Consider the following 13903-nt stretch of genomic DNA (forward strand, 5'->3'; position numbering starts at 1 on the left):
ATCATTGACCTTCATTTCAAAGAACGCTTTGGCACAAAACGTTCTTTGACTACTTTTTTAAATTTATTAATCGAAAGATTTTGAACGTTTTCTGGGACCATAATATGTTCCCATTTGAATATCAAGTAGTCACCTCGATTTCTCATGGTTTCCATCACCAGACCACCACTTTTGTGAACATGATACCTACTCGGAACAATACAATGTACAACAAAAGAAAAAAATTGAAAATCGGTTCATAAACGGCGGAGTAATCGTTGAACATACATAAAAAATATATCCACAGCCGAACTTCTAGACTCCTCCTGTTTGGAAGTCGGTTAAAAATAATTATAATAAAAAATATTATGATATTTTATGATATGTATTTAATTTAAGAATAAAATATAATATACTATGTGTGTTGTTTACTTTCAACGTTTACTTTCAATGTAAGGACTGATTTACCAGATAGATTTTACTTGAGTAATAAATAAGTAACTTTATAATGTGTTATGTGTATATTATTTACCCCTATAAGAACCTCATGTCATAACATATCCGACGATTGAAAAATCATTCCAAAAGAAAATGTGTATCTACTTTTCAATCAGTCAGCTTTTTTTGCCAATTAAAATTTATGATACCTAATTTGAAATACAAATCTGTCAAAGTTGCATATTATTTATTTCTTATAGAAACTCAGGTAAAATAACTCGAACGGACTATACTATCGATAGTAACACATTGACAGATCGAAAATGGTCACGCATTTTCGGGTTGTCAGGTGGTCTTTACGACAGTATATATTAAGTCTATGGTAGCAACAGAGGCATCGACATCGATCACTGACCTCCATTATACAAGTACTAATGGAGATCAGTGACATCGATTGAGATCTATTGTTGCCGAGTTAGGTATTGTAAACGTTTTTAGGGTCACTATGGTATCGATTGGTATGGTGTCGTTTCATTTTTTGTTGATAATAAATATTAATTCATTATTATTTTACCATAATAATAAAGCTCGCCTGCAAGCTTTTTTAATGTGATTGGTGGCACATATAATGGAGTTAAGCTCTACAGCTATACGGTCCCATTAAAGTTTGGTATCGTGCTTAGCTTGGCTCGCCCGCATGTACCTTTTTGCGATTCCTGGATTTTCTTCCAGGAATCCCAACAACATTTGTAAGTGCGTCGGACGGACCATACTTTTCCAAATAAAAACTAAACTTGATGTCGGCATGCAGGGATACAAATTTTACAAATACTAGAATATGTATATGATCAACAATGGTGTAACCACGGTGTAACAACAAAAGAGAATTTACATATTTGTTTAATGTCAAGATGTTCCTTAACGAAAATAACCATTTTAAACCCACTAAAGTAGAAAATGGGCTCATCCGTCTAAAGTTTCTAAAGAAATGTATTTAGGTATGACGAAAAAACACAAACATTATGTCGGCTGTACACTCTCGCCGAGAGCTCTCGGGAGTCGGGCGAGAGTCTCGTGCGAGAGCCCCTTGCCCGAGTGCGATCATGTACTATCAGAGGAATTGATTCCTATGCAAATCGGGGACCTAAGTAGTTTGGTTGCGTTACGTCAAACCCAGCTGACAGATCACAATTAACATTGAATTGACATATTCGGCCAAATAACGTTGCAGTCTGTCAATTGCATAGGAATCAACTTCCTCGATGGAACATTCTTGCTTAGTTCAATCGCAGTTATGAACTCAGAGAAGCTGGACCATTATTTTTCTTTATGAGATGGACGAAAACACTTCTCTTGCAGCTGCCGTAGCTATCTGTGCTATGAGCTATTATAAATAATTAGTAATTACCAAATATTTACACAATAAAAATAAAAAGCATGGCGAAAACGTATCTATGATCATTGATCACCATTCACAATGCATCGAAAGATTTATGTAATCCAAAGATCTATAATAATATTTAATTTTATTTCTCACAGTCACAGAAATCGAAATCAGACTCGTATCAAGTTGATATCAGTTTCGGGAGTAAGGCACCAGGTCTAAGTCTAGTCAAAGTCCAAGTAAAAGTCAATACTAGGGATATTGCTATACTGTGGTCAATACGGTCAAGGAATGGTCAAGGAGTCAAGTCGGTCGATTCAGTTAGGGAGATCGCAGACGGCACACTTTTTGTGTGATCGAGTCTGCGATCTCCCTAAAGTGGTCTATAGACGCTTCACTGAAACTTTCGATGGAGTTTTGGAGAGAACACAAAATAGCAAGTTTCTGCATATTACATCACTTTTCTACACTTGTGCATGAAAACGAATATCTAATGGTTAATATCCTACTAGTATTAATGCTAGCCATAGAGTAAACCTATAGCTAGCCTAGTCGGCATGGCGCGGCCATGCCTACCGTATGGGCGCCGCAGACTCGATCGCACAAAAAGTCTGTCGTCTGTGATCTCCCTAACCTATAAAGTAAAGAGCATTCTTTTCTACCATAGTTTTAATTTGTATGTGGGGCTGGGGGGTCATTTGGGATGTTGGAATAAAACAATTGATGATACTTATTTTTATCTAATCAAACTTTTCACCTTAAAAGTTGTCTGATATTCTTCAACTGTTAGAGTATGCTACTTTTAATAATCATTGTAGATACTTTAGAAAAAAATCTTGCATTTTACCAATTATTTTACATTACAATATTACATTCCTCATTTACACGCTCGCTAATAAGTAAGATATATTATAGTGCGTCAAGAAAGTGAAGAAATTAAAAAGTGGCAACATCGTAGTGTATTCCCTTTTTTCATTAATTTGAAAGGTATGACCACTGATATTCTACCCCCGCGTTCCAGATGATGTTAGAAACGCTCACGCTCAAGACCGTAGTTTTTCCCGTTCCACTAGCTTGTGAGCGTCAGTGATACAAACCCAAGTGGAACGGATTATGGATCGTTTTGAGCGTTTTGAGAAAAGTTTAAAAAAAGAACATAATATAATATTTTTTTATACATACTTACATTGAACAGAACTTGGATATTACGATCCTTTTCTTGAAGTCGTAAATAAAAGTAGGTAATTGTTTAGTACGTACGTCTGCTTAATAGTTACATATTTTATTTTACAAATAAAATACATAATAATATATTTGTTTCGTTTTTAGTATTAATTTTTTTTTACATAAGTAAGTAATCACATTTTAATATACATAGTTAAACTTTTATTATATTTCAGTTTTCACACTGAATCATATTTCAATAACAAACCACATACTTTGCATATTGACTATTGTCACATAAAGTTTTTAAGTAACAATACGGTACCGCGTAATGCTAAGTCAACAGGTACGACTCAGGAGAGACGAAAATTAGTATTTATTATATTTTATAAGAAATCATATTTTGACCTTTCATTTAAAACAATTTTATTACTTAAATATTATTTAATATTATAATACCTATTTCAATTAAAATATTTTTAGTAATGAAATAATATGAAGTTTTTTTGTCTCTACTCTCTCATCAAAACTTTCCGAACATGGCTTTCGCGATATAGTTACGTTAAAATTAAAAAAAAAACTAGAACGACCACTTTGACCCATCTTCGTCGAGGGTCGTTTTGAGCGAAAATGATGACGTCACTCATGACGTCATAGCCACGATCAACACGACCGCGGTCGTCAAATGGAACGGCAGAAGGGGACGTTTTGAGCGTTTTGGTCAACATTAACGTCATCTGGAACGCAGCCTACATAAACAGATATGTTACTTCCATACTATTTTCCGGCTTAAATCTGTTCCGAACAATTTTCAAATTCAAAATTGCAAACATTGACAAATTTGACAGATAAGTGAAACAAAAGATACGAAAAACCATTTACATAAAAGAGACAGTTATATTTTTAAACATCGAATCGTATCGCTGTCTCTTTCTTCGCCTGAGCTATGACGATAATTCGACTTTTTCCAGATTGTTCCAAAAAGTAATGAAAATGTAAATAATCGAGGCATTTATTGCAATCAAGCCATGTGGTAAGAGATTCCATGTGTTTTGTTTACTTTCGAGTCATAATTGGTACATTTTCGTAACACGCAAGACGTCATTTTCAATTTATTTAGGTAAGACAAGACGCAGCACGTTCGTGACTGCGCTCGATGCAGACTAAACAACAGACGGCTAAACAACAACGCGCGCGGTAGTAACATAATATCTGCTTTGAGTTTTTCATCATTGGGGATGACACTACGATGTTGCCACTTTTTAATTTCTTCACTTTCTTGATGCACTATAGCTATCTAGTATTTCAATATTACCCCTTTACAAATAAAAATATTTACACAGCGAATAACTATACAAGGTCTAGACTCTAGTTGTCCTTGTCTGGTACATAAGAAAAGTCACATGACAGAGAGAGACCTTGAATATTATGCTGTGTAATTATTATCGTTATCAGTAAAGGGGACAAGTTTCGACCAAAAAAATATTATGTTTATAAAAATAGGCGTTTGATGCTTTGTTAAAACCAGCTAAAATCGATTCTAAGCTTTTTACCGAAGTTCACATAAATTCTACCGTAGTTCAAAGAATAGGAATTATTCATTAAAATTACATATTCTATTGGCAATAATTTAGCAATCAATTTATTAATACTAGCTTATTTATTATCTAATTAAAACCATAATACATAAATCATAATACAATAATTAAAACGTTTTAAAATTAATATTGATTCATTTTTATGTTAATTGTAGTGCAATTAAATAAATGAATATTCAGTGTAGGTAGTTAAAATGTATAAAAAACAAGTGCATAATGTAAACAAATTGGCATATTCATAAAAAGAATATAATAATAAACACTGAAGACTATTAGGGCTTCAGTCTCGAAATCAGCGGGCAGCGGGGCGGGGCGGCGTCAGCGCGGGAGCGGCGCGTTCCAATGTATAGATTTATATGATTATGGCCATATCGCTGCTTTCGAGGCCTGTCAATATAAATCAATACATTGGAGCGCGCTGCCGCCGCTCCCGCCCGCTGCCCGCTGATTTCGAGACTGAAGCCTTAGAGCGAAGCCACATTGCTTCGTTACGTTACGATGCGTCGCCGCAAGTGAGGCGTGAGGCTTCGCCTGTTCACAAAACCGCCTGTTTTTAATTATCACCAAATAAATAGTGTAATCAAACAAAATAATATTTCCTACTGACTAACAATCATACAGGGTGCAATTAAACCTTCCTGCCAAATTTTTTCCAGGGCTTAGGTATCATTAGGAGACTCCATTAAACCAAAAAAGTTGGGTGTTATTTTTTAATGACATATTTTATCCCATTTAAAATCGTTGCAGAACGGTCACTCGCGGCGGAGTGTATAAGCGGGGGTGACGCGGGGAGAGGCGCGCGGGCAAGGGCACGTCACGCGCGGGCAACGCGTCGTGTCCATTAATTGTAGTGATATTTAGGATAACTTTCGGAAACTATTTCTCAACATTTTAGTACTGAGTGATTATAAAAGAAAAAATACGTATATTTTTATTTTTAACAAGGATTAATGTATCAAAATTTGGCAGAAAGGTTTAATTGCACCCTGTATTTTAATTTACATTTGTAACCCAATCCCTTTGTTGAAATCAATCCACTTGCTGTAACATGTTTGTTACCATGTTACACCACATCAGAGGTGCTAAAACGCAGCACGCAGCAACTCGGCGAAATATGCACGCACCATCCATTTGTACGTACGTACGATATTCTTATTCGCCTATATTGAAATCTACAAATACAAGCAATTTCAATATAGGCCAATCGGTCCCATTGGACTATTATTACTACGTAGTAATAATAGTTCAATGATCGGTCCTAGGTTTAAGGAATTCTAGGAGTCAAGTCACTCGTATGTTATTCAAGTTCTCAAAAATCAGCGTGTAAAATTACCATACAGATATCACTTAAATCTAATTTTTACAGATAAAATTCTGCACAACATCTCTCTATAGTCATAGTAGCATTTAAACTGAACAACTTGCTGCAAAATGTATTTACAATTGAAAAATATTTTGCATAATAATATGATTAATACAATAATTCATTGAAATGTCATTTAGTTTTGTCAGCAAAACTTTTAGCTATACTAGTTTTACCTACTCTTTAGAGTGTACATCTATTTAGTTTTTACTTAATTATTATTAATAAAAAGGTGGGAAAGTACTCAAAGATTTTGCTCGAAGAGATTAGGTGCCCCTAAAATTCTGTTCAAGAATTTTGGTCATTAGAAAGATACGTCTTACTATATTAGTAAAATTGTTGGTTAATTTATATATGTAATAGAATCAGATATTAATTTTCAAATAAGGTCATCAGCTAATGAATAAGTGATATTCTTGCACATACCAGTCCTAATCTTTTGGTTGCAAAGTTCACCAGTAAGATGTTCTATGTATTTTAAAACATGGTACAGATAGATAGAAAATAGCGTGATTTTTTTTTGCTATTGTATCAATATGACAGTTGTTCTCTTACAGCAAATGACAAGAGCATGTGGCCAGTTAAGAATCTATTATCGCATCAAATCCTACCATCAAATACATAAAACTGTACAAATTATAGTCCGTTTTGAATTATTCTACTTCGGAGATTCATAAGTGGTGCCTTAGGGGGATATTAGATTATCATATATATTGGATCCAAGATCATTGAGTCAATGATATTGGATAATGTAATATATGATTCATTTCTTCCTTGATCATAGATTTTTGACATTTGCTGAGAGATTGGATCCAATACGGTCATAGAAATAGGTGTTGCCAGTTATTTAATATAAAAAAGAGTTTTTAATTTCTTAATAATATAAAAATAAAGAGTAATGTCATTATTTTTCTAATTATATACTTGGATAATCTTGCTGAAATAACAAAAAACAAGCCATATTAAAAATGACGATGTCTTTTGACAAATCGAATTCTCTGAGATCTAGTAACCCTGACGTCAATACCTGTCAGCGTTAGCGCTCTCCATTGGCTATTGAAACCACATATGACGTAAAATAGGATCAATGAAATATGATAATGTAATATGCACATATGATCAAATGATCATATATATTGGATCCTATATATGATCATAGAAATGATCATATATAAATGATAATGTAATACCCCCCTTAGAGCGAGCCTACAACGGTTGCAGTGCGCCGCAGCTTGTATGCCACGATATGTCAAATTGATGTGTTGCATAAAGCTAGAAACAAATTATCGGACGTTTTCATAAGTCGCGGCTGACGAGGATAACCACGGACGTCCGCAGATGCAAAAACATCCGGCTAGCCAGATTCTGCTCGGACGTCCGAACGCTCAAGGTCGCGTCCGCGACTTATACGTAAGACAATGTGCCCGAGCCGCATCCGTTAAAAACGTCCGATAATTATTTGTTTCCAGCTTAATGCGTTGTTGGACGTAGTAACGGAACGACGAACAAAAGATACAGGTCGACAGAGCTTTATTTGAACGTGGGTGACATTGACGGGAGCGCTGCTGGTAAAGGAGAACTGTCAAACGAATGTCAAAAATGACGTTTTTCTATGATAGAAGCGTTTAGTTCCTTTTCTCGCCACGTTCAAATAAAGCCTTGTCGAACTGTAAAGATGAATGACACGTTGCACTGTCATAAACGCATAATGTAATGTGTTGCCGTCCGTCGCCGCAACGCTGCCATGTGGCATATGGTATGCCACGTTGTTTCGTTTCGTCGACGCAACACATCACAACGGAGCATCACTCTAATTTATTGGCATACTACGCTGTGGAATTACTCAACACGGACAGTAAGGGTGAGGCCAAACGAGCGTAATTTCGTGAGTAGTGAGTCGCAGAATTTTGGTCGCATAAATATTTTTTCATACAAAGCATGTCTCACAAAATTACGCTCGTGTGATTGAAATAGAAATTTTCTATGAAACTGAATGCAGCAGAATATCTGCCAAACGAAATTCTGCGACTCACAATTCACAAATTACGCTCGTTAGGCTTCACCGTAAGGAGATATTTTAAATGCACATTGTGTTCATGACGACCCGAATACTTTACCGAACATCCACTGGAGTCACACTTATCCTAGTTCGCACTAACTTAACTACGCACTTCACTCAAGGCGAGAGCGGGGGTGCCGCCCCCTCTACCGCACTCAGTAAGGAGAGTAATACGAGCCGCGCCTGAACCCTCTGTGAACAAGGTACGCTGTGAGACACATACACTACTCGAGAAACGGTTTGAATATCCTAAAGTATAATTGCAGAACACAATGGATTTCGTACTATTAGATACTTTGATTTGATTCATAGGCACATGGCAGACCTACCGATTTTATTTTGTTCAGGTTATGTCGTGTCAATCATAGTCAGGGTCAATCGGTTGGGCAAATGACACAATATTACCCAACTCATTAAATATAGGTCCCTCATTTGCCTATTTTTATCAATATATTTGACAGTACATGGACATAACACTACTTTACTTGTCTTATTCACTCATGCACAAAAACCTCAAAACCAATAGCGCTTAAGTGCGATAGAAATATGTGAGTGAGTGAGTGATAGAGACAAGTAGCATAGGATTTTAAATTTTATGACCAAGCTTTAGTGGCTTGCGAACATCGAGGATAATACCTAGCCTGCTACTGTGCGAAGCAGAAATATGTAATAAGAGTTTAAGAAAATATATAGAAATGTATTCTTGTCAGCGCTCTTGTGCGTATATTTTTAACCATTTGGGGCCATGCATTCCATATACCTCAAACAATACCAAAGAGCAGCGTACCACTGATACGATCTACCATGCATCTAAAATAAAGGAAGGCATAAACATTAAAATACGTGTAGCTTCATTCATATGTTTTATTGAAAACGGTTGCACTTTATAAATTCTTTTTTGAACAAATCTTATTATCTTGACAATTTAATTGAAATATACAACTAACATTGTCTATGGACGCAATAACGAATCCATAGACAAAACAACATTGGCGACAATCGGGATCAACAATGTGTACAACATAAATAAATAATCCAAGTTGATCCAAAAAGAGCCAGTATTATGCAATAGTAAACTACATAATGTAGAAAAAAATACAACAGTCAACTAAAATATATCAGAGTAAGCTCAATCAAAGCCACTACCAACATAACAAACTTTGAAATCAACTAAATGCATCCATACCATATTATAAAACTATATGCACCCTTCAACTTCTATATACTGGTCGCAGGACAGGGTGAGATTTGTCCATTGATCTATTGCTTGTCTCTTTCATTTACACAAAATATTGGAACCTTGTTTCCACGCAGATAAGTGTGCTAGATATCAATATTTTCGTGAGCAAATGAGAGATAAGAAGCCATAGATCAATTGACGAATCTCTCGCTGTCCTGAGACAGGACTATAGGTTTTACAATATAAAATTAGATAAAATAGAGTAGGTAGCAATTTGAGCAAAGAAGGAGTGCAATATATAAATAGTATACATTTTGGTAAATCAGTCCTTGACTTCTGGTTGGATAGTGTTATGAAGTATGAGGTTTTAATAGTGATATTTACAGATTGGTTCATTAATGCTTATATGATGGTATAATATTATTGGCAATTTGACTTGAATTTATTTGTTTTGATAATAATAAATTAATAAATTTATCAAGCAATTACAAGTTTTGTTCTGAAAAATTTTATCTATAAATATATAAAGTTTTTGTCTTGGCTCAATGGCTTGAGAAGACCCAATAAAAAAAACTCAATCTGCCTTTGCATATTGTAGTTTACAGGGAAAAGGTACAAACTGTAAGTACTATGATATAACCTCATGCCTTGTGTTGATTAGACTCGGCCCACATGTTACCCATGACTGCAACTATATCGATATCATCTTAATGTTCATTTTATCAAGTAGCAAGCAGTAGATTGTGTATCCTATCATAGTCATTGGTAGCTTTAAACCGAGTCTGTAAGTCATATAACCTCATACACATAGTGCATTCACGTTTATACAGTGAATCATGTCTAATTTCTGTGTAAATAAACACTTTCCGACTGCATCACAGCAAAGTGGCATATTATACAATATGTGCGTAAAACGTTAAAATGTGACATATCTAAAATTGTATGTATGTAAAACGCAACAAAGCAATGTGGCATTATGGCATATAAAAAGTATGAATGTTACACACAACAAAGCAATGTGGCATATCATAAGATATGAATGTAAAACATAACGCTATTGACCAATATGGCTGTTATTCACATGATTCACTGTATAACGCGAACAGACTATTATTAATATGGGTTGTACCTGCCGCGGCGCATGGGCCCGTAGCCCGAGAAGTAGCCAGCGTAGCCGCCGCGCGGCGCCCGCCCGCGGCCACGCATGCCCCGCGGCGGCCGGTTCGTGGTGGACAGCCCCGGCTTGTTCGTACGCTTCGGCATCACCTGCAAGTGTAAAAATATAATTAGACTCTGTGTACACTGCCATCCTTAGGGCGCGTTCAGACATGCGCGTCTTCTGCGCTCATGGATTCAGCTCGCTTGTTTTCCCAAATGCTACAGCAGAAAACGCGCACGTCCTTACACATAATTAAACAATGTTACATAGACATAACAGACAAAGCGTTGTGACTTATTGTGTGTTAAAATGCCTTAGGGAGATTGCAGACGAAAGACTTTTTGCGATCGAGTCTGCGGCGCCCATACAGTCGGCATGGCGCGGCCATGACGACTGTATGGGCGCCGCAGACTCGATCGCACAAAAAGTCTGTCGTCTGCAATCTCCCTTACAGATCATCAATCTTATTCAGTAAGTAAGACTTGAATGAATTGACTTAGCTATCATTAATGAATAATATAAGCAATTAAAACTATCTAGCAGTCGCAGTTTATAGTACTTTATAGTGACAAACAATTGCAGTAGTCACAACCAATATTAATAATTGTTGAGCAAAGGACTTTTAGAAATTTGTAAGAAATCTATTAATATCTGTAAATGATTTTGATAATCAAATCAATTTTTTAACCTATCAACTCCTAAGCGGTCGAATTCGCCAGCGATAACAATAGAATATAGTTTTCCAAGAATCCGCGATCGAGGCATCAAATTCATAAATAACCAGTTTATGACCACATAAACTAACTAACTAACAACTTGCAACTAAGCAAGCTACATTGCTTGATTTATCGTAAGGTACCATGAACATTACACTATTTAAAATTTATGCACATAATTTTTACCTTTATCTGACGTCCTCTGAACAATGATTCGTCCATAGCCATAGCGGTCTGTACACTGTCCTTGTCACCAAACTCCACATAAGCAAACCCTTTGGGATGCCCATCAAACTTATTGCATAAGATTGTTACCCTGTAATTGACAAGTGTTTCATATGAATTCCTAGAGTAATAATAAAAGTGGAAAAGATTACACAAAAATCATTAATTAGTGGTTCAGGTGATTATAATAAATTAAAAATATTATCCCTTGGATGAAATACTCGTCTCTATCTATTACAGAAAACTTCAAGTACTTATTTTTTTTTTCTTTATTTATAGGCCTTACATCGTAAGATTAAGTCGGCCTTAAAACATATAAATAATTACAAAAAACTTAGATCTAAATCCCTTAAATACAATGAGTGGATTACATAACTTAAAAATTTATCACTGCATTCCGCTTTAAAAAAAAGAACAAATTGTTAACTTAATTTGTTAAATAGTTGAAAATATGACAACAAGAGATTTTAAGCTAAATACAGGATTAGTAGGAGAATACAAAAATTTATTCATTCTATCCATAATTACGTTCAAATTAAATGTTTTCAAATTCATGTAGGAAGCAATTGAAATAAAAAACCAACCTATTAATAGATCCACATCCATGGAAGTGTTGTTCTAATTCCTCGGCAGATGCTCCATAGTCCACATTGCCAACATAAACTGATCTGTTGTCCACTTCTATTTTCTCCTCCAATGACATGTTGAGTGGACTTGCTGTATTTATAAATAGATGTTAATATAGGGTTAATATATCTATCTATTAATATCTATCTATGGACGCTTCATACCACATCAGTCTGGCCCCATGCTAAGTCCTGATGGACTTGTGTTACGGGTACCAGACAACGGAAATATATTTAATACTTTTATACTATACATAAATTTAAGATTTTTATTATATCATACACATATTTAATACACATCCAGACCTGGGAACATTGAAAACTTTTTGTTCCGTCGGCGGGATTCGAACCCGCGACCCCCGGCTTGAGCTACCGACGCGCTCACCACTGAGCCACAGAGGGTTAACACAGAATCAAACTCTTCTCCTTTTAGCTAATCTACTGGCTGGCAGGATAGAGATAAGACCATTCATACTCAACAAGATGTGTTTTAAGAAACCACAGTATTTTCCCTGCTAGATAGCATGTAACAGTCAACTTGCACAATTGTAAAAAAATGCATACAATTTAAGTTCATTAATAATTTACATACAGAATACTTCTGCTAATCTGGCTTCTGACTAGTCTTATCACTGTTAAATATTGCAAAACTAAAATCTATGTCCAGAAACAGAAAAAGCTTAAGGTTTCTTTAGGAAAAGTGATTTGTATTTCAGATGAAACCATATCATTTTAGTCTAAACTCTAAAACTGCAGGATTTCATAAAAAAACAGCAGATTTTACTAACTCAGTCCAGGGGGGCTTCCTAAGCTCATTTGCTTGTCCACTTCAGTATGCATCTGTTTCAGCTTTTCAGCTTCCTCCTCCATCTCTCTTACTCTGGCCTTGATTGCGGCTAGCTCCGGCAACTCCATGCCAGAAGCCTCATTGCCCTACAAATGTTAATTAATAAGTTGTTCTTTTTAAGGCAAAAAACAATTGGCTGAAATTATTGTGTGGTTCAGCCTGAACTACATATTATAAATCATAACTTTTTTTCCGTCATAATCCATTTTGAATTTGCCAATATGTTGAATTACTTTATATCAATTTCATATAGGTAGTATACTATAATTATTCAAATAGTTATAAATATATTTAAAAAAAAACATGTTTAGGAACAGAACAGATTATCAATAACAACCACGTAACTTGCGAATATTTCATATAAATAACGGTAAATTGAAAGCGAATGTAAAAGCAGTAAAAACCTGCTGCTAATTTACGAGCAATAGTGGTTAAATTCTTGAAAATGATTGGCGGATGAGAGGAATTACTTGTAAGCTATACATTTACAATAATTATTTGCAATCTGTACTTACGCCCAAGCTATTATCGGTCATGTTTAGCGAGCCGTTAGTTTCGTCTGTATGATTATTGTCGATCGAGTCTAAATAATCGTCATTTTCTGCCATATCAACAAATCTTCTTCAACGTAAACAACAAAAGAAAAATAAAATAAAACAACACTGCACAGCTTATCTGTAAAGAAACATCTCATTTAATACGATCACTTAATTTTATAACACAAAAATAGCCGTTCTACAGAAGCTTTACGTCTGACGTACCGGTAACCAAATTAAAATGTATTCAAAGGACCTGCGATCGAAATACTTCTTTAAAGTATTTATGAGTTCCAGTAGGTCTTTTATTAAAAGATTTACTTCACAAACATCTTAGATTGCTAAAATAAATTACGATTTGTTTGTAAAAATATTTTTAACGCCAAACAAATTTCACAAATCTGTCAAAAAAATAGAAATGACAGATAAATTGACATTGACATAAAATATGACATTATTTTTTTATAAAAACCTCTTGTGCAGCAAATGAAATGCTAAATGAACCACGGACCAGCGCAGCGGGACCACTCACCAGTCAGCAGTCACGGTCACTACGGTCAATAATCACCGCGTTCCATTTAGCGTTAAAAACGATCAAAATGCTCAAAATACGAGGGATTTTGAGCGTT

General features: G+C 35.2%; 1 protein-coding gene across 1 annotated transcript; it reads right to left on the reverse strand.

Moving 5' to 3' along the window:
• Nucleotides 1-8019: 8019 nt before the first annotated feature.
• LOC121736923 (polyadenylate-binding protein 2) lies at nt 8020-13681 on the reverse strand. Its single transcript, XM_042128392.1, has 7 exons — nt 13500-13681; nt 13254-13413; nt 12680-12824; nt 11850-11982; nt 11227-11356; nt 10295-10431; nt 8020-8177 (listed from the first exon to the last, which is right to left on the reverse strand). The coding sequence occupies exons 2-7, from the start codon at nt 13344-13346 to the stop codon at nt 8141-8143; spliced, it is 675 nt and encodes a 224-aa protein (XP_041984326.1). The 5' UTR covers nt 13347-13413; nt 13500-13681; the 3' UTR covers nt 8020-8140.
• Between the last annotated feature and the right edge of the window lie 222 nt (nt 13682-13903).

The sequence above is a fragment of the Aricia agestis genome, chromosome 20 (assembly GCF_905147365.1).
Source record: "Aricia agestis chromosome 20, ilAriAges1.1, whole genome shotgun sequence".
Taxonomy (NCBI): Eukaryota; Metazoa; Arthropoda; class Insecta; order Lepidoptera; family Lycaenidae; genus Aricia; species Aricia agestis.

What these genes read in the sequence shown, in the direction of transcription:
- LOC121736923 (XM_042128392.1), bottom strand. Translation starts at nt 13,346, where the DNA reads ATGGCAGAAAATGACGATTATTTAGACTCGATCGACAATAATCATACA. An exon ending in TGACCGATAATAGCTTGGGC is followed by an intron (nt 12,825 to 13,253) that starts GTAAGTACAGAT and finishes TAACATTTGTAG; the next exon opens with GGCAATGAGGCTTCTGGCAT. An exon ending in GGATGTGGATCTATTAATAG is followed by an intron (nt 11,357 to 11,849) that starts GTTGGTTTTTTA and finishes TGTCAATTACAG; the next exon opens with GGTAACAATCTTATGCAATA.